General features: G+C 37.3%; 1 protein-coding gene across 6 annotated transcripts in view; it reads left to right on the top strand.

Annotated features, from left to right (window-relative positions):
* taok3a (TAO kinase 3a) overlaps positions 1–22,485 on the top strand; it is a 64,398-nt gene that overhangs the window by 13,700 nt on the left and 28,213 nt on the right. For 3 of the 6 annotated variants that reach the window (XM_086315226.1, XM_086315227.1, XM_086315228.1), the window contains exons 2-4: positions 10,426–10,539; positions 19,249–19,488; positions 21,932–22,003. In XM_086315226.1, the coding sequence (XP_086171352.1) occupies positions 19,357–19,488; positions 21,932–22,003 (204 nt within the window). In that variant the 5' untranslated portion in view covers positions 10,426–10,539; positions 19,249–19,356. Of the gene's footprint in view, positions 1–10,425; positions 10,540–11,202; positions 11,255–19,248; positions 19,489–21,931; positions 22,004–22,485 lie in introns of all 6 variants that reach the window. The other 3 variants (XM_086315230.1, XM_086315229.1, XM_086315231.1) reach the window with 3 other exon arrangements.

Raw genomic sequence — 22,485 nt, 5'->3', positions numbered from 1 at the left:
GTTTTAAAGGAATTTGATCTGTGTTGTTTAGTGTCTGGAAAGTGCCAATTAAAAAAGAAAAACAAATACTTTTGAGAGGCACATTTTTCTAATTACTCTGGGCCATAAATTAAGTCACTTGTGACTTCAGACCACAAAGGTACAGTTATCAAGTCGTAGAGTTCTTGAATTAATCATAATTTGGAGACATTTTTAAAATGTGTTTTGTTTGAAGGGGTCTCAAGACAAAATGCTGTGTAAAAACATAGATGAATACAGTCCATCAAATAAAGATGCAATTAGTCTTAAGAGCTTTACAAAAGAAGCCAAATGGACTTTAGGTTTGCAAAAATGGTTTCACCTCTCATCCAAGAGGCTTCTTCATTTCTGAAGAAGGATGCAATTACTTTCATTTCACCAGTTACTTCACTAAGACCAAACATTATTATGAGCTCTAGAGACAGAGACCTCTTTTATCCTCTCTTAATATCTGCCATCAATCTTTCTCTCATTTTAATCAAAAGACCCATTATTAGCACATATTGCCTCTGTCTGTATACACATACAGGAAAGTGTACTTTTACTGACTCATACTGTACATACTCATACTGACACACAGCCCAAAGCCAGCGTACAAATTTTGTCCAAACTAAAAAGAGAATATCTAGGTTAGTGTGAGCCCTGGGGCTAATTCAAGTATTATTTTATGGTTGTATTTATATTTATTTATTAACATCACGTTCTCCTGGGGACCATGAGTAAGCCATTGTTGCTAAGGTGCGCGCAAACCCTGCAAACCGCTTCAGATTAATTGAATGTTTTGGATATAATTTGCATAAATCCAACATGTGCATGTTGGTGTTTGTTCAGTGAGTCAGCTTAGAGGAGGTGGCGCTGGTGGAGTCGTGCTTTTAAAATAATGAACTGATCCTGTGCAGGGCCTACGAGGGTTTTCAAAAAAATAGAGTTTGACCAAAATGATTGCCCAGGAGAAAAGGAATTACATAAACATGGACCTCCCACATTTAGACATGTTTTAATTGCAGGCACGTCATAGAAGATAAAATATACAACAGAAAGCTGCCATGACGCAGCTGTAAGGGTCATAAAATAGCACACTGGAGCTTAACTGTTTCTGAGATTAGGTAAGATTCAAAATATTTTTATACTGGTTATGGTAATACCAGTTCCTAAAAGGTTATATTTTGACATATGTCTGTGTTAATACTGAATCTTAACAGTTAAAGAAACAGATTTATTCTCTTTAGTTAAAATTTTAGAGCCTATACTTTATTAAACACCAAAATCAATATTAAATTACAACAAAGTTGAAAGTGCTGAAGATTTTTACTTCAAAAAACATAAATATCAAAACACAGTCTTCATTCTCTGGCACTGTCTGTATGTGTAGAAAAGAGTAATAAAAATCCTGTTATGTTTTCATCCACCTTAAAGTGGAACAAAGGTGTGTCTGTGTTTGATGTCAAAGTTCAATAACTCTGTTGTCTCGTGCTTTGTTGGCCTTGTTGACTGCATGCTTCCCTGTCCTTCTTTTTTTGTTCTCAATTCTTTTAATAGCCCATCTTTAACCTCTTTAATCCCTTTGCTTTTTTCATATCAGTTTTGTTTATTTGAACTGTAAATAGAAACCTTTACTTAAACTGTTGCAAAGGAAGATGCAATTTGTTCTCGCAAAAAAACAAACAAACAAACAAAACGTGCTATAGCTTCCTGCCTGTTCAGTTTTTTAAAGCCAGTGTGAGGTGAGTAGTTGTCAGATGTTCTGATTTAGTTTGTAGATAAAATATTTACATGGAAATATTTGATGTGGGATCCTCAGACAAACCGAATGTCTGACAAACATAAAAGTGCCATAAAGAAGTCAAGTACACTGATTTGCTGTTGCCTACACTGGCCAAAAAGCACCACAACTATGAAATGAATGTCTGTCTAGGTGTAAAATATTTACAAGGCCATTGCATTATAGGAGCAGTCACCCTACCCTCATAGCAGTCACAAATTTTGGTCCTAATTTTCCATTCCTCTGAATGTTATGTTATCCACTTGTAGAAATGTGCATATACTACCTGAGCTCTCACACATATTTTCTGATACTTTAATAAGTTTTTATTACCGTATTGAGATCAGATTTTCTGTGTATATTTTTCCTCATTAAGGGGAAAATTAACTATTGAACTCTAGATTATCTATGCAGATATTTCACAGTATGGCATAGTTATCGTTTAAAACTATCAAGATAACAGTGGTGAATGCAGCTGTCAGATAAAAAAAACAACTGAAAATCCTGTGCTGCAGTTTACATTTAGAAATATGTTTTATTCTGTTGGGAATTAAAAATAAAAACAGAACTTCTAACTCTTGCTTGGATTTTTTTTAAAGCAGCTGGGGTGGTTCTTTACTTTTTTGGTGCAAACTTTAGAATTGTTCAGTTAGGATTGAATAAGTTTAAAACCAGAAATCTGTTCAGAACAAAACCTATTCCAATGAAAATGGTGGTCTCACCACCTTCCATATATTTCTGAGAGAGAGGCAACATTTTAAATTGCCAATTAAATGCATTAAATTGCTGTTCTTGTTTTCATTAATACAGCTTCAATACTGAGCTTTTGTAGTTAAATGCTTTCTTCTCCTGCTCGTCATCTCTACTTCTTTCTTTGTTGTGTGTGTGGTTGTAACCTGTTGATCCTACAGCTCCCAGCCAGACGTGCCCACAGATAAACCTCCTGCTCTTCACCTTTTACTTTCTCTTATGTGCAAAATTGGCTGTGAGGGACTGTTGAATAATTTAGCAGCCTGGTGATGGGGCTCTGTGACACTGCTCTTAGTGTGTTTACTTGTTTCAGTGTGTGTGTGTGTGTGTGTGTGTGTGTGTGTGTCTGTGTGTCTGTGTGTCTGTGTTTGTATTTATTTAGGGAGGAGGGGTTTGGAAAAAGACAGTGTGTGAGAGAGACTGTGAGTTTGGGGGGAAAAAAACAAGACAGTAGACCACACACACTATTGACAGGGTTGGAAGAAAATGTTCAGCTGAAAAGGCACTAGCACAGATAGTTGCCAGAGAGGATGAATGGCTTTAATGAGAAAACTCCAGGCTTTGCTCTAGAGGGACAGACACACAGACCGACCCCTCTGTATTCATGGGATTTCTCTGAAAAAGCTTTCACAGTGAATGAAGGATGGTCTTTGTGCAGCAGAATGAGTGTGACCAGTGCTGTGCGTATGTTTGTGTGCCTGCATATGTGTGAGTATGCCTAGCTTTCATTACCATTTTCAGACAAGTGCACATGTGTCCAACGCACAAGGTATGCTGGTGATGCATTAATTGGGGGATGTTTTAGATACCACACAGGTCGGCTACTTCATTACCTCAGTACAAATGAAAATCACTCGTATAGAGAGGCTTGGGTACTGTGAATTTGCTTTACAAGACTCCAAATTAGGATAAAATACTTTTGTAGCTTCTTGGATGGAAAAATGTTTCAAAGCAACTCAGAATAATCTCCTCTGAACTTTTAGGTCTTGGAAAGAACATTTCAAAGATGATCCTTGTATATGCTGAGACTTATGTTAGATTATCTGTGTGATTTGATTTTGCTGGCTTTATCGTTCACTGTGCCGAGATGGATAGAAGCAGTTTTTCCAGTGCAAACAATCAGAAGTAATGACTTTATTTTTAGCAAACCAACATTTCTATCTTCACAGAACTCTTTTTGTCCTGCATTTACTTTTTTATTCCAATACACATTGTCAAACAGAAATTAAACCTTTTTTAAATTTAAGATTTAAATTTACATGGAATTAAATGCAAAATGTTTCTATCTGAAAATCTTTTTATTTTTCATTCAGTTACTTTAGAAATGAATTAACTGTTTGTTTATTGAAATTTTCAATACATTTTCATCACTACTCTCTCCACGTCTTAGATTAGATTAAGTTTTTAGGCCTCTCAAGTCTAAGAGGCCCAAAGCCAAAGATATAATAGGCCTCCAAATCATTCTCATGTGTGAAGGCTTTTATGTGTCTTGGTTGTGCTTGTTCCATTCTCATTACATAACACTCTGTAGGTCTACATAATTGAAAATGGCTTTTCTACATCAATGTGGAGATTAAAATTGCCATTGACCTACAAAGCTGTAAGACACAAAAGGGCCGTCCTCCTCTGCTTTGTCACAAGTGTGCATTGTGTAACTTGGGACTATTGAGAGCCGTTCTACTGTAATAGACATTGCGAGTAACATTAGGGCCATTGTTGCTGGAGGTGCCCCTGAATCCGAATTTTTAAAATTATTGAAATTGCAATAATTGCAGGCTTATATAAAGTACAATATGCCTCTTTCAGAGGCAGGATTTCAACTTCAGTATTGTGTAAGAGCATAAACATAAATGAAGCAATGGAATAAATTTCATAGCATTCGTTGCTAGTAGATAACTAAAGTCTTAGGTTCTGTTCTGACCAATTCTGCTTAAATAGAGGGACTGGGTAACACTATGGTAATATTGGATGAACCAGGACCTTATTTTGGTTACAGTGAATTGGCATGTCTTGGCACTTTATGGTTGATTACAGTAACTTAATCACCCCTTTCGGGATGTACTTCACAGTAGCTGCAGCAATGTGCTGGTAACATTATCTCTTATACACTAGACTCACTCAAAACACTGGACCCACGTCACACACAATTTACACATACTTGCGCTTTGACCTTTTGGAAGATATGGGTATCAGCCTTCAATTTCACTTCAATAAGAGTACAGCACAGAGTGACGCTTTGAAGCATTGTCTTTCAGGGACTTTCATGGCTGTTTTGAAAATGCATTTTAACAGTGAATATCTTTTAAAGGCTGAAAGAATTTAAGATTATCAACATGTGTTAATGACAGTAGTGACCGGGAACATTTGGGTGGCATTATTTTACAATTAGAGATTTATTCAAAGTTTTCTGTCTTGAATGATCAAAAAAGCTGTCTGGAGACACAGTATTGCGCACTTTATACACCACCATTAGTGACCCAGTGACATTATCTTCTGTCTAAATGCTGGTTCTTAAACCTGTTTTTGTTATGTATTCTGGCAGTGTATTTGCAAGAACAAACGTTTTTGAATCCTTTACCATTTGGAATAACCAGTTTTTGGCATTGATTACTAACAAAATATAGTGAACCCAAGCTGTTTTGATGAGAAATCATCTTTGTAAAATATGGGTTTGGCTTATTTATTGGATGACTTGATTGACAAGCTCTCTTCAGGTCATGGCACAGCGGCCATTGGTAAACAAGACATTTGTCTCTCTTGTGCTCTCTTTTTCTTTAAATCATCGTGTTGTTCATTTGCTTTTGAGTTTTGGGTAATTGTCTTGCATCACTCACCCTCTCTGACGTTTTAGGGTCATGGACTGCTCCCCTGACATTTTTTTTTTTTGTAAAATTTCTTGATTCAGATTTGAATTAAAAGTTTCTTCAGTTATTGCAAAGCATCCAGGCCCTGGGGTAGCAAGCCATGATATTGGCCTCCACTATGTTTCACAGCTGGAATACAGTTTTGTTGTTGAGCGGTGCCTTTTTGCCCCCCTCTAAATAGTTTAAATCATGTGACTGCAGAATATCATCCACAAGTGTTGTGGAACATCCAGCTGATATTATTTGGAGTATACTTTAAAAATGTTTTCATCTTGCGCTTCTGTTAACACCATTCTTATTTAGTGTTTGTGTTACAGGGAACATGAATCCTTTGTTTTTTGTTGGGTTTTTTTGTGAGGGTTTTTGGCCAGTCAAATCAAGACTTCTGCAGATGTTTTTTCCCCTATCCTTGCATCCTTATTTTACATTATGTGAATTTTCAGGGTAATCAGTGGTAGGAAGCATAACAACACTTCTTCTTCTTTTTTTCCCCCTCCCCCTCACACAGTAGTAAACAGACAATCTTACCTAGAGCTGACAAATGCCACGGAGCCTTTTCTAGCCCTATGCATGATTTTTAAAATGCTTCCTGTGAAAGTTATGGCGATCCAGACATAGTTTTTTATAGAGTGGGGACTTAGTTTTTTCCCTTTTTTCTTTAAGGATGTGATTACTGACCAAAAGTCTTCCACATTTTTTTTTTTCCATTCACACAATGGAAACCCCCCAAAAACAAACAAAAAAAACCCCCCATTCTGCTGATAAAGCTGCCGATTACATTTGTTGTCTCTGCATTAGTTTAAGTCACGATCGTAGGCACACTAGCTCATCTCTAATCTGTACTTCATCCCCACGGTGCTTAAGCGAGATAGAAATGTAGAGGTCCATCAAAGTAATCTGTGCAGAGTTCATCATAAGTCATCTAAAGCACAAATAAAGTACCCACTGTAAGGTTCTGAGCTGTTGTTGCTTTAAGGCAACAAGAGCGAATCACTTCAAATAAACTAATGAGTAAGAATTGGCCCAGGGTTTAGGTCGGTGGATGGGCCACTTATTTGTCTAGTATTTGTCCCTCAATCCACCAACGCCTACATTTATGTTGGCATTAGGCTTAAAACTAATCTGAGAAGGTAACAGTCTTGTGTGCGTTTGTATGCATGCATGTCTCAGTAGTGCCACTAAGCTCTTGAGATGAGAGCTGCCCTGAAGTCTCCAAATCCTGCTTTACAGCATAAACTATGTATGTGTATGTGTGTATTCTTCACTGTGTGAAAATGAGTCACTGCTATAAAAATCCACACCATGCCACCCTGGCAGAATAATCAGAACATAATGTTTAGTTTCTTTCTATCTCGCTGGATTAGTTTATTTTCATCCGGGAAGAATTTTTCGTGTTGTTGAAATAGCCTCGCATTTTGGTTGCCTCGGCTTTAAATAAAGCGGTGTGTCACTATGGGACATGATTTTAAGCACAACTCCAAAATGACTCATCAAAAACCCACCTCAGTCATCCTCAGCCACACTGGGAGTCATTGATTACATTTGTAAACTCTGAGTATTAGTGTCATTCATTTAAATTTAGGAAAATCAACACTCAAAAAAGAAGGATGAACTATCAAACTAGCCTAACTGGTTTTTAGTGCTCCAATTATGCACATAATTCAAAAGTTGGCTACTGACACCATTTCTCGTGCTTTCAGTTCTTAGATTGCACAAAATTCCCCAGGTTTTCATGAAGGAAGTGATGTCATTGTTTATAACGTCTACAATCAGTTTTGTGACATTTTGTTTTTACATCTAAAAACTGAAACTAAAAGGGGATTAAAGTTGGACAAAGTCCATGTTTGACACCCTGACATCTCACTTGATGAATTGTTTGGCCAATCCCCTTGAAAGCAGTTTTTCTTTTTTTGTTTTCTTTTTTATTTTTTTCAACCAAAAATAAGAAATGCAATGTTAGGCGGTTGAAGCAGTTTTTGTTGGCCAAGTTGTGTCTTGGAAATTGACAACATGTGACTCAAGATTTCTGATTCATATCACAGTGTGTCATAACAGGAGGAACAGAAAGTAAGAGATGGATTTCAGGATTTTGATTTCTAGGCAATACACTAATGAAGTTTATGAAAGAATGTTAACATAGAATGTCAGAGATGCTGTTATGCATGTTTTCCAGAGCATACGTTACCTTAATTCTTCTGAACTTGGAATAAGAAGTAATTTGATTAGTATTTCACTCATTTATGTTTGTACAGGTGAGCATGGACTAGTTAAGAGCCTTAAAATCAGAAACTTTTCACATGGGCTGTCACACTCTTTAACTTATCTTCTACAAACCCACAATATCCCTAACCCCTTTTTTTTTTTTAACTTTACTGTTTAAGTGATTACCACATGCTCTGTGCCTTAGTCTCAGCCATTTTTCTGTTGGTTTTTCTTTTGGTTTTTTTTGTTTTTTTTTGTTTTTTTTTCTTTGTTAAAGCACATTTCATCATGTCATGCTGCAGCTGGCCCGCTAACCTTTATAACCTTCTCTTTTCCTCCAACACCACGACTCACATGTATGCACATCCACTGAATGCTCTGAAACATTTGGTTAGCATTGCAGCAGTATGCTTCTCAGCCACCAGGCCAGGAGACATTCCAGTTTAACTTTCATTTTTTTTAAATTTAATATGACCTCTTTTCTGTTTCATTCACATAAAATGTGTAAAGGACCAGTATTTACAAAATTGCCTTAAGACTCGATTATGTTCGCTTGTGACAACAGGGTTTATCTATTGTAACTCATTCTGCTGATTTATTCTTCATTTTTGTACTGTACATAAAATATTCATGTTTTTTTTTTATTCAAATGAAGTATCTTTACAGTCTGCATGCATTTTCTGTGTTTATACCTCTAACCCTTAATCCATTAACTAATTGCTCAGTTAACAGATAATTAATCAGCAATCCAATTTGATAAAAGATTGTTTCAATGAAATTATTACAATTTGTACAGCCATGTCACATAATTAACTGAACAAGATTTTGACTCATTTCAAAGTAGTGTATTTTAAAAGCCCTTATATAGCTCACACAGTACAGTAAATCAGTATAAAATGTATTATTTTATTTCAAAGTGAAGACAATCGAAACCTCTTTAAAACACTCACAATGCTGCCTTTATGTTCTTATCAGTCCATCAAATAAAACTGACCTCGTCAAGAACTCGAAGACTCAAATAAAAGATGCAAATAAACCTGTACTGTTATACTTATTCCCACTACATAGACTGTACATATTTTTCTTTTCATTGTTGCTTGGTCATAAATGCCAGGCAGGGTGGAGTAAGCGAGGAGGAGGAGAAGTGCAGCCACAACTTTCCCAGAGGCTCATGCAAGCGTCAGTTGTGTTATAAATCATTCAGGGACACTCAGAAGGGGCACAATACATTTTTATCTCTCTTCTCTCATCTCTGAATCCCCTCTCCCTGTTTTATTATTGAATGTGGTTCCTTTGAGCGTCCAATCTGCCACTCGGCACCATCAAAAAGAGAAAGGAGGAAGTAGTGGGGGTTAACCAATAAGACAGAGAGAGAGAGAGAGAAGGGTAAAAATGGCTGTAATGTGGGAGGCAGAGGAGATGAGGAAAGGACTCATTCCAGTTTGATTAGACACAGGAATTCGGTTGCTCAAACAAAAAGGTCACAGTGTCATTTGTGTCCTAAATAACAGATCTACTGTAAATCTTGATTGTCCGAGACAACAATTGATTTTTATTGTGTGCCCGTCTCAAAACGATTATGTAGTTGTGGGTGAGGTTGGATTCACTGGTAGTTGATGCTGTTCCACCTGCTTGTCAGAACGAAATAAAGCCCAGTAGCTGACAGCGCTCTGCTGTCAGAACAACTCTCTCAGATTTGATGTGTATGTGTGAATCGACTATATGTGTAATACTGTGTGTGTACGTGGATGAAAACAAAATATTATGCTTGCTTGTGGGTGTGCTTGCAAAAGCTTGTGTCCATAAGCACTGTATGTAGCGTCCTTGAACTCATGTATTTGAAAGAAGATGCATTTGTCTGCAAAATAGGAAGCACTTCTTCATATAAAATGCTCGGATATCTAGCCTGAGATGTTGTCAGCTGACTGTAGTCTGGCATAGACCTCGAGCTCCCTGTGAAAATGGCCAAGTGGGTGTAGAAAATCACTCAACACGAACATGGTTTTTGTATCTGTCGTTCTGCATAAAGGTAGACTGTGGATCCATGAAGATGGTGCCTGTATTTTTACTGCTGCACTGAATAAAGTTATACCAATGAGCATTTTAAGGCAAAAAACATCTCAAGCCCGCCTTTTTGAGAAAATGTACACAGATTACATTTCCGCTAAATTTTCTGTTTTTGTTATGGAAATTACATTGCCATCTTTCCCGAAACTGAGAACATAATAAGTATCTATCACTACAAAGATTTTCATTGGCTGTTGAGTCATTTCACCATCTGCTGTTATCAGATGTGTCATGCTATTTGTTTCAGTTCCAGAGTCCACCTATGGCATGGTTACAGTTATAATTTAGTGTATCTCATATATATGCTGTTGACCTGATGAATCAATCAATCGAAATTAAATTTTTACATGACACTTTTGATTATTTACGCTCAGTGATGATTTAGTGACCTTTGTTACCGTACACTCTGTGAGCACTACACCTATGGCTGTAAAGAATTCCTTATGGTTCTTACTGGTAAATATTACTTTCCTCCTTTCTTGTTTTATGAGCCAATGAACAACCCTTTGGTACTCTAGAGTAAGGAAGATGATATAAAATGTAGTTCAGATGCTTGTTGAGACTGTAAAATGTTGTGAAATGGGGGAAAAAATACTAAATGGTTGACAAAGTAGGCACTTTCAGAGTGAAGCTAATGATACGAGATCAAATTGATAATCATAGTGTCTAAAATATCCCACCCAAAATTTTATTTGTTTGTTTTTGCCTCTTTTTTTTTTTTTTTTTTTTTTTTTTTTTTTTTTTTTTTTTTTAAAACCCCAGGAGCAGTATTCCACCAGTCATGAGGGCATCTGAAAAAATGCAACACTGGATTTAAACCGAGAAGAGAGAGGGAAGACAGGCTAGTCCTACATACCCCTCAACACATTTCTACAGGTAGGTTATGTATTTGACTCTCTGAGGCTGTTTGATGTATTGTTTTTGCATATTATGACAATCTGTCTATGAGCAGTTTTTTATTTTTTGTTTTATTTTATTTTTAATACAATGAATTCATTTGTGTGTCAGAAATCCCCTTCATGTTACAGTTAAGACAGATGACACAGGGATCAGCCAAGTGCAAACTGGGTCAATATTGAAAGCTTCTGCCCTGCTGGCTCTCTGATGTACTTAACAGCCAATCACCTCTCTTTCACACTGATTTGCAAGAATTTTTCCTCAGGTTGTGACATGAAAAAAACTTTCTTGCCTGGACCAGTTTTGAAGTTAACAGCAGTTTAAATTAAAATGAAAGTTCATGTTATGTCACAGCTACATCACTGTTCTTTTTTTCTATAGTCATGGTGATTGTGTTTTTGAAGTGACTCTGATTAAGTACTGCAGTTGAATTTGGTGGACAAGGGTTGCATTAAAAGGAACGTTTTTGTTTGGTTTACTTTGTTATACCACAGTTGTTTTCAGTTTTCCATAGAAAGTAATTTTGCTCGGGCACCACTAAGCTGTAGCGATTGAAGAACTTGAGGTTTGTCTGTGGTTTGCAGTCTTTTATGAATTAGGCAAAAATGTAAATCCTTCTGCCAACTTGTCATCTTTACACAGAGAGCCCACAGCCATCATTGGAATCGGTGAAAAGGAAAGCGCGCGTGTGTGAGTGAGTGTACATTCTGTTCCGTAGGCAAAACTTGCTGCTGAGTCACACCCTGATTGGGGAGGAAAAAAGCTTGTGGGGATTGGGTGTGGTAGAGAGGAATGATTTTGGTTACAGAACGCCTCTCTAGGCAAGGATAAAGACTTATTTGAAATGTCTCGACTTCCCCTCACTGTCAGTCTTGTGAGCTCAAGGGCAAAGAATCTGTTAAGTTCACACTTTAGAGAGCTGCTTCACAATCAGGTCCATAAGACAGGTCACAAATACTGCTTAAAAATGTAACTGGCAAGGTGTCGAGGATGAAACGGAGTGAACTTTTGACTTTAGCTGCAAATGTTTCATGTCTTCACTTTCTTCATAGGAAAACAGGGGCTCACATAGCCTGAAGTGATTCTGCCACCTGATTAAATGTTAATGCCCTTAGCAGCTTTGTGTCATGGCTTCATATGAGAATGGAAATCTATCTGTCAAAGAAATGAAAGGGTTTTTTGTGTTTATTTTATATAATATGCCTAACTCTTCATGCTTCCTGCATACGTCCTCGTGAGTGTGGCTACCATTTGAAAGAAGATGAATTAACTGTGAACAGAGACAGACTGCAACAATAATTTAGGCCTCGAATTTCACTCCATTCCAGGCCACTCTGTTCACCAAACCAACAGACTGCTAATCTTGCATGATAACCCCATGTGTCAGAATATTAGATTCTGTTTGACTGAATATCATGCCCATAATAAATTTAATTTGATGGGTTATTTGTAGTACACCGATAAGAGCTACAAACTGCAAAATCTGTCCTTAAAAACAAACAAAAAAATAACCCTTGAGCTTAAACTGAAAGCTCCAATAATCAAATCAAATCAAATCACTTTTATTGTCACTTTTATTGTCACATCACATGTGCAGGTACATTGGTACAGTACACGTGAGTGAAATTTTTGTGTGCGAGCTTCACAAGCAACAGAGTTGTGCAAAATACAATAATGTAAACAAGCAAAATACAAGAATGGCTACATCTGAAACTAATAAATATATGTACAATATATAATAGTATATGCATTTCTGGATGTGTATACTAAATATTTTTCTACGTGTGTGTGTGTGTGTGTGTGTGTGTGTGTGTGTGTGTGTGTGTGTGTGTGTGTACACATATTTTACAAATTAAATAGAGTAAACAATAAATAAAATATATAAAAATATACAGAGTTGAGACATGTGCAAAATACTGATATACCTGTTTTTGACAGTCCTGACACCTATTTCTTCAAATACATTATCTATCCTTTTTATTATTGCTCTCTCCACCAATCCTTTATTATGTAATGGTGGGTGATTTGTCTAATATTATGCATATAGAAGCAGGTAGACTTTGCTTCCTTTGATGAGAGAAGGGTGCAGGTTGCATGTGTGCATCTTTGTGGAGTCTACAAAATTGCAGAAAGATAATGCTCTTAATAGTTGATGGTGGCAGTTTGCTTGATGCTTGCATTTGGAGTTTTATCTACTTGTTCCTGATTTTAATATCATTGCTCAACCTCAGGACAGGTCAAAATGACCCTCAGGCTTGTGCTTCAGTGGGGACTCCACCACTGCCTGTGAGTGCTTTAGAGTCATCAGTTCACTACATCTGCCTGAACTCAGTGGCCAGGCAGCAGTCTGGAGAATTACCATTCAAATTAAGCTATTATACTATTGAGGTTGTGCCAAATATATGTAGTCTATCCTTAATAAATGGCCATTTGTGTTGATTCAGAACATACACTTCACAGACTTTCCACAATAAGAAAGAGTGTTATCACATCTGTAGCTTTAATTTGGCTTGTTGTCATCACTATACAACCTTGGATTGTGCATTTAAGTAGGCTTTTATATTATTCATACAATAACAAGGTTGACCCATTTTATGCCATGCAGAGGCATAACACACACACATACATGCACATGTCACACACACAAATGCCGTATCCTCCAAGGACCTTCTCCTACTCCAGTGAGATGTGAGGCTCTATCTGCGCACACTACTACACTAATACACACTACTAAGGCTCTAAGCCCGCTTTCTATAATGTCATGATAGGAGTTGAGAGAACTGGATTATTACGTAATTCTTATTCTTGCACTCTCACACACATACCCACCATAGGACTAGCCTCAGTGTACAGTTTGGTGGATTTTCTGCTTCTTTTTTTTTTTCCCCGTTTCTGATTAGAGCTGGTGATTTGAATCCCAGTAAGAATTCCCACAGTCTGTCTAATTCCTGTTCCTGTCTAAAGCTGGGAGGAGGGCCAGTAAGCTGCTAAACCCCCCTGGCTATACAGAAACATATGGGCAATTGTGTGCTCTCATTGATGTATTGGTGCAGATACATGCTTGTGTACAGTACCCTGTTTATCCATGTGTAAACATAAACATACATACATTAGTGCATACCTGCATTTGTGATGTAAATGTACACAAACAACCTCAGAAGCATGTACTTCATTTGTGCACACATGACTTTAGATAGACGTGAACCTACTGTAAATGACTGCATGCAAAGAAAATGTTCTTCTTTCTCCAAGCTTGTCTTTTTCAGGCAATTATTGATACTGTCATTTATTGATTATTATTGATATGGTCTTAGAAACCTTTTTAATAACTCCTGTACAATACAGTGGGTTTCAGAATTAGTTTACTCACCTTTTGCACAGAAGACACTCAATATTTCTGTGAAGCTGTCGTCTGTTTTCATTTATCAATAATATCAATTATACAAAATAGGGCTGCTCGATTATGGCAGAAATGATAATCACGATTATTTTCACTGAAATTGAGATCGCGATTATTTGACGATATTTATTTAACCCTTTAAGACCTACTATAGAACCAAGTCCGCCAGAGCTTATATTATTTTTTTACATGTTGTAGTGCCATTTGTGGGAGCATTTTAAGTTGCTAAATAACTGTTATAGCCCATATTTTAATAATATGTATGCATTAAGTCCATAGTAACTACATTAATTGCAAAAAAGTGCAATAAACTACAAAAAAATTGAAAATCGTTTTTGTTTTGTTTTTTTACATATATTTCTACTTGGAGAAATTTAAGAGGCTTATCCTTCAAAACTTTAAATACAAAAAAGTTGCAAAAAATAGTTTACAACAACAGGAAATTTATTTTGAGTGTCTTCATAGTTTTATTTTGGAGATACACCAATTTTTATATACACTGCAGGTAAAACAAAAAAAACAATCCTATGATGCAAATTTGCAAAGAAAACAGCATGTGCATCAAAATAAACTATTTCCAGCTGTGCAATTCGAGTTCTAAGCATCCCAGAAACTATTCAGAAAAGTCAAACAACCAGTAGAGGTTTTTAAGGTCTACAAGTAAAAAACTACATTTCCGCGAAAATGACGTCACTTCCGGTTTCGGCCAGGAAATGGCGGACATGAGACAGTTCGCGCTGACATCTGTTTCACTGTGGGAAGTGTTACGAACAGCTGATCGGATCGGCAAAGCGTGTTTCTGGAATATTATGTTTTTGTTCCTGCAAGCGCTTTTTATGCAATTTTTGCAAAGCTATATGTGGAAGGAAACCGTGACCGAGGACAAGCTGATGGCATAAGTTGTAAGTACAACTCCTCCTGTTTCATATGCAAAACAAATTATTGCGCTAGCTTACACGGTTCAGGTTCTACAGGGATTTAAAAGTAGTTACACAAAACGGAGCGTGCTGCTCTGACCGGATTTAAAGGGTTAACAATGACTTTAAAAAATAATATAAAATAGTGTGCAACACCACTGAAGTTTTTTTTTTTTTTTTTTTTTTTTTTTTACCTCTCTTTTCAACCAACGGCAGTCACTCTCCTCTCCAAATAACTTCTGCTTAGCTTTCCGAGCTTCCCTCGGGTCCTCTTAATCAGCGGTCTCCAACCTTTTTTGCGCCATGGACCGGTTTATGCCCGACAATATTTTCACGGACCGGCCTTTAAGGTGTCGCGGATAAATGAGGGAGGGGCTAATAATCGGCTCAGTTATTTTTAATGATCGTTGAAAGCCCAGATCATAATCGTGATTAAAATTCGATTAATTGAGCAGCCCTAATACAAAACAATTCTGTTTCCTCTTTTCTCTCTTATCTGTCTATGTGGTAGCCCAGTTAATTCTTATGCCCTTGCACAGTCTATTATTCAGGTATTGTTTAAAAGAATATAATCATTTAAAAAATAATGAATACAAATCCTGTATTGAAAACCTTTCTAAATGTTCAATTTGAACAGTATTGGTATGATTGGCTTTCTGAACCATTTTATGATATATAGCTTATTTACATTGCGGTGTCCCATTTAAATACTTGCAGTGCCGCAGATGGTATAGAGCCATATCTGTCAGCTTGAGTGGTCCTTAAGAACACGTTGGCACATCAATTAGTGATAGCAATGCTAAGAGGGGGCCTAAGGGTATTATGGATATGCTTTGTTATGCATGTATGGTAAATGGTAAATGGCCTGTATTTATATAGCGCTTTACTAGTCCCTAAGGACCCCAAAGCGCTTTACATATCCAGTCATCCACCCATTCACACACACATTCACACACTGTATGTTTCTTGTATATGCCTAATGTTATGTTATATATGTCCCATAAATATTTTTTGATTGTGTTTACTGACATTAGAATAAATGTGTTGTTGGTGTAGTGTATCAAGATACAAGCACTGTTGTTGCTTTAAACTTTTTTTTTTTTTTTTAACAAATATGTGCACTAGAAAGATAATACATTACATTTGTAAATATCATGACAGGATTTTTTACTGGTAATACCTGATAAAAGCTTGTCAATGTTAACCCCTACCTGGAAACGGTATGTTTTGAATTTTTTGGGACCAAACACTGCCAATTCATGTATGAACTCACTATCAAGAATTTTAGTGGAAAATCCTTCTAATTGCTCTTCAAAACATATTAAATTCTCCAGTGAAGCTGTGTTTGTGTAAGTACTAGTCAGATTAGCATAAATCACATAATCTCTTTTGCACATAATTTGTATTTATGATGTATAGTTTATTGTATATAGCAAATCCGGTAGCCTAATTACCCACCTGCACCTCACACACATCCCATTTACACACTAGGTGTACATTATTTCTGCACATGCAAAAAGATTCACACCTACGCATATGTATAGTGTCATTATTTGAAAATGTGGCTCTGAGTATGTTGTAAAAAATTTACACACACAAGCATTTAATCTGTCTAAGCCATTTGCCTAAGCAGCTCTCTCAGAACAATGCCATTCATAGATCCTTAACACACACACACACACACACACACACACACACACACACACACACACACACACACACACACACACACACAGAGCAAACTGTCCAAACACTGGGCTTTGCTGGGCTAGTAACAGGTTTACGAAGCCCCCTGAGTTACAACCTGTTGTTGCCACATTGCATCACTTCACACATTTCGGGAGACTGGAGGAGGAAGAATGGAAAAGAACGAGAGAAGGTGTTCAGTCTCTGGAGTGATCACATGAATTAGGTGTTCATTTGCTTCATTTTTGTCTCTTGGAAACAGTCAGGAGATTGTTCTATCTTTGTGGCTTAGATCAGCGTTCAGAGTTTGGGTAAAGCCCACTTACTCTGTTGGACTTTTTTTTTTCTCCCCCCTCTCATTTTTGTTACCCTGTACAAACTAATGAATGCATCATAGTGAGGGTATGTACATGTATATCTGTACTTATGTGCACTATATGCTGTGGGTGTGGGGAGAAAGGTGAGATGGAGGTTGTGTCAGGCTTTTTTTTTTTTTTTTTTTAAGTAGTTATGTTAGAGAGCTTAAGCAGGAGAGATGAGAGAAAGACGGGGCTGATGCAACCAGGAGACACACAGACAAATGTTTCAGAGTCACTAACACAGACATGGACACACACAGGTTCATATTGTAGGTGCACTTAGGAAAAAGCAAATTAAATACTTACTGCTGTATATGTGTGTTTATGTAAGAATAAACATTGCACACACATGCATCCAGATATAAGGCGATGTATGCACGTTTCTTAAACTGATTTATATTCTTTTATTGCACTTTTATGTTGGAATAAATATAAAATACACATTAATAAAATAGTACTAATGTTTAATTTACAACCCACAGTATTGAAAAAGCTCATTGATTGGATATTTGATGAGATCACAAAGAGCTTCGAGCTGCACCAGTAACTGTGCGCAGTAGAAGTTTGTGTACAAACAGCTACACTGCTATATTGTACACACTTCATCAACTGTAAGATTTTTATTGTAGTCATGAAGAAGCCATATTAGGGTTTTATGTTTCTGAGAAAAAAACCCTCTATGACCAATAGATGCCTTAAACTAATTTGTAAACCTGCATGTATGATCTCTCACCTTATACAGGCTGATAAACTGGAACCATGGCCGTTGTTTATGTGTAAATCTGTGGCTACTTACAAGAATGTTGTGGAGCATTCTTCAAGAGAAGCCAGGGCTAAATGCCATGAAATTGATTTTAGTCAGGCTACAGCACAACTGATTTACGCAAAGCTGAGATGTTACGGCAGCTTTTTAAATGGCAGCAGGCTGTCACAGTGCTCCAGGAGACCTTTCTGTATGCAGAAGTTCATAAGAAGCAGCATGTGTGTCATTGTGGTTTTCTTCATCATTATTTCTAACATTCACTGAAATAGACTGTGGGCAGTGTCACTGTATATTTTGATTTATATTTATATTTTGGAATATGAAGCACAGCAACAAGTCTTTTTGCTGCAAACCACTCACTTTACTTACTTTGATATTTCAAAAGTCTTTAAAACTTACTTATGTCCAAGCTCATATCCTTTACATTGAATTGGGTAGTGTCATCAGCCCAGTATATCTGTGGAAAAACTTATCAAGAGTAGCACAAGAAGCTAACAGTAGCTTCCTGGTTACATCAAGTGGACAGTTTAAAGTACAATAAAAGCTGTTATTTAGCTTTTTGTGGCCATGTGTTGGAAAAAAAATCCATGTTTCTCAAACGAAATTCCAATAACCAAAACATACACGAAGCCTAGTGACACATATTTCTGTCCATATTCAAAACCCCAAGGCTGGAATCATTATGCGTCTGGTGCTATGGCACAGAGGGCTCAGGACTTTGCCTTTAAGACTGATATTTTTGGAGTGGGTGCAATGGCTTAGATCCCTTTAAGAGCAGAGGATTAGGATGATGCTGATGCTTCGTGTCTTGGCCTGGGTGCCTGTGTGTCTTGCTGCCTCTGCCTGTATGTCAGCTTTCTCTGTGTGGGGCTGGCCTTTGGAGCCAGATTTACTTGCTGCATCTGGCTGATGTGCACACAGATTTCATGGTAGAAAGAAAGAGAGAGGGAGAGAATGAGAGACACTGGTATCAGAGAGATGCTGTGCGCCTGCGTGCATGGGTGTGAATGTGTGTTGCATGTTCAACGAAGCTAACTGGAGCAGGGTGTCCAGGATGCATACACGCTTGATGGCCTGGCTGCAGCCTTGTGATACAAAACAGTCAGCATTAGTGTGTTTGTGTGTGTGTGTGCGCGGGCACTATGTCCATGTGTGGAAATGATGCATCAGTGACTCAACTTCTGCTGTCAAACATGTGCGTGTGACTGTGTATGCAAGTGTGACTGTGTGTGATGAGCAGCAGGACTAGACGGCTATCGTCGTCATTATTAGCAAACATTTTTTTATTAATTTTTTTCCTGTCTTATCACCTATCAGCTGTCAATGAGAAGCACTAATGAAAATACTCAAAGAAGCCCTGCATATTGCACATGAAATAAGGATATTCTGTGAAGTGACATTAAATCAAACAGTGTCTGGATGTTCACAAGTATCAACAACCATCCTTGGGTATAAATGCATCTAATTTTAGCATATATGCTAGGAAACAAATGTGTTGTTATCCAGTGCACGGCAGTAAATATCAGCCTAATAGTCTATTCTCTTGACCTTTCTTTTTCCCAGGTCTAGCTGGCCAATGCCGGACCCGTCGTGGATATTTGGTGGTGGTAGTAGCAGAAGTAGCGTGTATGTGAGTGCGGTCCCTGGCGCCTAGCCCATGTCCAGCACATAATGCCGTCGTCCACACGGAAAGGAGTACCGAAGGACCCCGAGTTGGCTGACCTCTTCTTCAAAGATGACCCAGAGGACGTTTTCTGTGACCTGCATGAGATCGGCCATGGCAGCTTTGGGGCTGTCTACTTTGTAAGTATCAGTTCACAATTATGGTAACTCTGGCTTTCAAAGGCCTTGAAGTAAATTAGAAATTATTCTTTTTGAGATAGATTTAAAGCACTTAATTTGAGTTTTGCAGCTTTAGTGATACAGATCTGAAAGAACAGCAAAAGTGGTTGGATCATTTAAGAAGTTGCATAAACACTTCTAACATTATATATTGCAGTTTATCATTGTTATTAGCTAGTTACATACGCACATACTTACACTTCCTGCTGAATAAAGGAATATGTATGCTGTAAATGTAGTGCACCACATTATGGCTCTTTGAAAGCAGTTAAGTGGAGACAGATCCTCTCTCAGCACTTTTTCTGTTTCTTATTAATCTCATCATCACTAATTACTCATCAAGCTTTGATATTAAAGCTGCATGGAGGAGGGAATGAAAAGCATCCTGTATTCTCCTTTTTCTCCTCCTTTCTCCCTTTTCCTCCAGATGCAGGACTAGGGGCGATAAGCCTCCTCCCTGCCTTGCAAGACAGCTGTTCTGTTGATATATAAATACAAAGTAGTAGTCAATGAAGGGGGAGGATTTTCTTGACTGCCAGGGCTTTACTATCCCATGTCATGTACACGTACACACGACCAGTACATCAGTAGTAGTCCTAGTACCCATGTCCGTCTGGCTGACAATCTCCAGTGTGTGTCTAAATCCTGCCCTGATGTCAATCCTGTGCTCACTGACACACTTGTACTACCCCTATTACAACAGTGCTTGCTGTCAGCAAGGGCAGTTTTTGTAAATGTTGTTAATAGCTTTATTTTTTCAGTGATTGAACTAAGGATACATTATAATTAAAAAAAAAAGAAAAGTTTTTATTGTGTTATACACAATCGATACATACGATACTATCATCTAAAATGATATATAAAATCATTGTCAATGGCAACTCATGTTTACAGCTTTACAAAAACTACTACTACTTACTCCCTTATGTTTCATATATGCTAATTTATTATATCTTTTAAGAACAGTATTTATTTAAACATCACAATATTTTCTATTCAAAGCAGGTAAGGTTGTTTTTTTTATTGTTTTGTTTTTTTAACCCATTCTGATACACTCCAACCTGAAGACAGGTTAGTATGAATTTTTGCCTGAGAGATGAATCAGTACATCAGTGAATCAGTTGCTGTTATCTATTACTAGTGGCTAATCGGAGCTTCTCTCACCTGATTTTTAGAAAGTGGATACTCAAAGGACACCTTTTGTTTGTTTGTTTTCTTTTTGAAGTTAGTCTGAATCTGTAAAAGTAATGACTATAGGAGAAAAAAAATACAGTAGTTACCACAGTAAATGTGCATTGTCAAATACATAAATTCCCTAACTATAACTGTGACTGCTTTTGTACTTGTGTAAAGACAAACGAGTAACTCCCATTACAGAAGGAAACAAGGGGAAATTACCTCCTGAGAACACAGACCCAACACCAACAAGGGGTTCACACACACCCTGATAATGGTTGCTGAATTAAAGAGTTTGTAATTAGTAACACATTCCCTTCTAATGCAATTAGCAATACAATTAGCCTATTTAAATTTCTTAGTTTTGATTGATTTTTGTTTCCTCATATGTAATGCCATCTAGCTGTATCCTATAATAAGAGGAATGCATGCTCTTATGCATAAACTGACAGGCAATCATTGGGATCAAATTAATCTGAAAAAAAGTCAAATGGGAATACTCTCTTGCCTCCTGTTACTGTAATTCCATTTGAATCTCAACATGAATTTCCCATTCAATTGTATATGGGATGAAGCTCAGATAAGGGCTTAGGCTGAGCCACAGCCTAGCTGTCCCTGAGGCAAAGTGCCTCAGAGGTTAACACCATGGGTTTAGCATGCAAATGTAAATGTGGACAGATAACTCAAACCGTTAAAGTGGCTATAGATAAACCTCACCTGATTTACGTTGTTCAGGTGGATATTTATTTTAGATTAAGGTAAGTATTTAGTTTTACTTGCACTTGGATGTTTTACATTAGATTGGTCCCTGAACTAATATGTACCACTGTCCAATAACAGGCTGCTATAGCTCGTGCTTTTTAGGTACAGTACATGTTATGTTTTATTTTTTCTATAATTATAATATTTATGTAGTGACCTTTTGATGTTAACTTTCACATTTTAATAGAAGACCAAAGGTTACCCTGTGGGCATTAAGATCACTTTTGAGTCTGTATGTATGTTTATGTTGTAGAATGCCAATATAACTTTGTGGCTAGGGGACCAAAAAGGTACCCTAAAGGTACCGAAAACAAACAAAAAAATGACAAAAACAAACATGAGGCCTTGTTATATCCTGTGGGAGGTTTACTGTATTTGTCTTCGTGTGAGCTTTCTTTTCCTAAGCATTTAGACCTTGTGTTTAAAGACCTTAATAGAGTGTGATCTTTTCTATTTTCTCTCTCAGGCTCGGAACTCCTACTCCAACGAGGTGGTGGCCATCAAAAAGATGTCCTATAATGGCAAGCAGACTACTGAAGTAAGAAAATATACATGCTGGAAAATGTAGATATGGCACATACAATGTGAATGCTCCAGTTTTAGATGGTTTTGTCTGTGGAACCATATCAGAAGGACCAAAAAAAGAAAAACCTCAAGTGAGCATTTGGTTAGGTTTGGTCAGATAACCTTTTTTTTTTTTTTCTATGATGTGGGAGGTATAGCTCAGAATGCAAAAAGCAGCATTACATCATTTTCTGCTACTTCACACAGCTTGATGCTATGCTTGTGAAGTTGTGAGATGTCTCATGTGGTGGTTAGTTACTCTGAAGGAACAGAAATAATGTGAAAATAATGGAAGATAATTGCCCACACCAGATGCAAAGCTTGGAACAAACACGTGTCTACCTCAAGAAAACTGCTGGAAATGTTTAGGCAGAAGCATATTTCAGAAGGCATCCTATGGGATCACAGCTTGTACTTCGGCTGAACTCAAGCCCACATCTCAGTGGTTTAGTCAAC

The sequence above is a fragment of the Aulonocara sp. 'chitande type north' Nkhata Bay genome, linkage group LG12 (genome assembly GCF_057382095.1).
Source record: "Aulonocara sp. 'chitande type north' Nkhata Bay isolate Kocher_YH1m ecotype deep benthic linkage group LG12, A_spYH_male_GT1.1, whole genome shotgun sequence".
Lineage (NCBI taxonomy): Eukaryota > Metazoa > Chordata > Actinopteri > Cichliformes > Cichlidae > Aulonocara > Aulonocara sp. 'chitande type north' Nkhata Bay.
The sequence above is the reverse complement of the archived record's forward strand: the minus strand, read 5'-3'. Positions and strand labels throughout refer to the sequence as shown.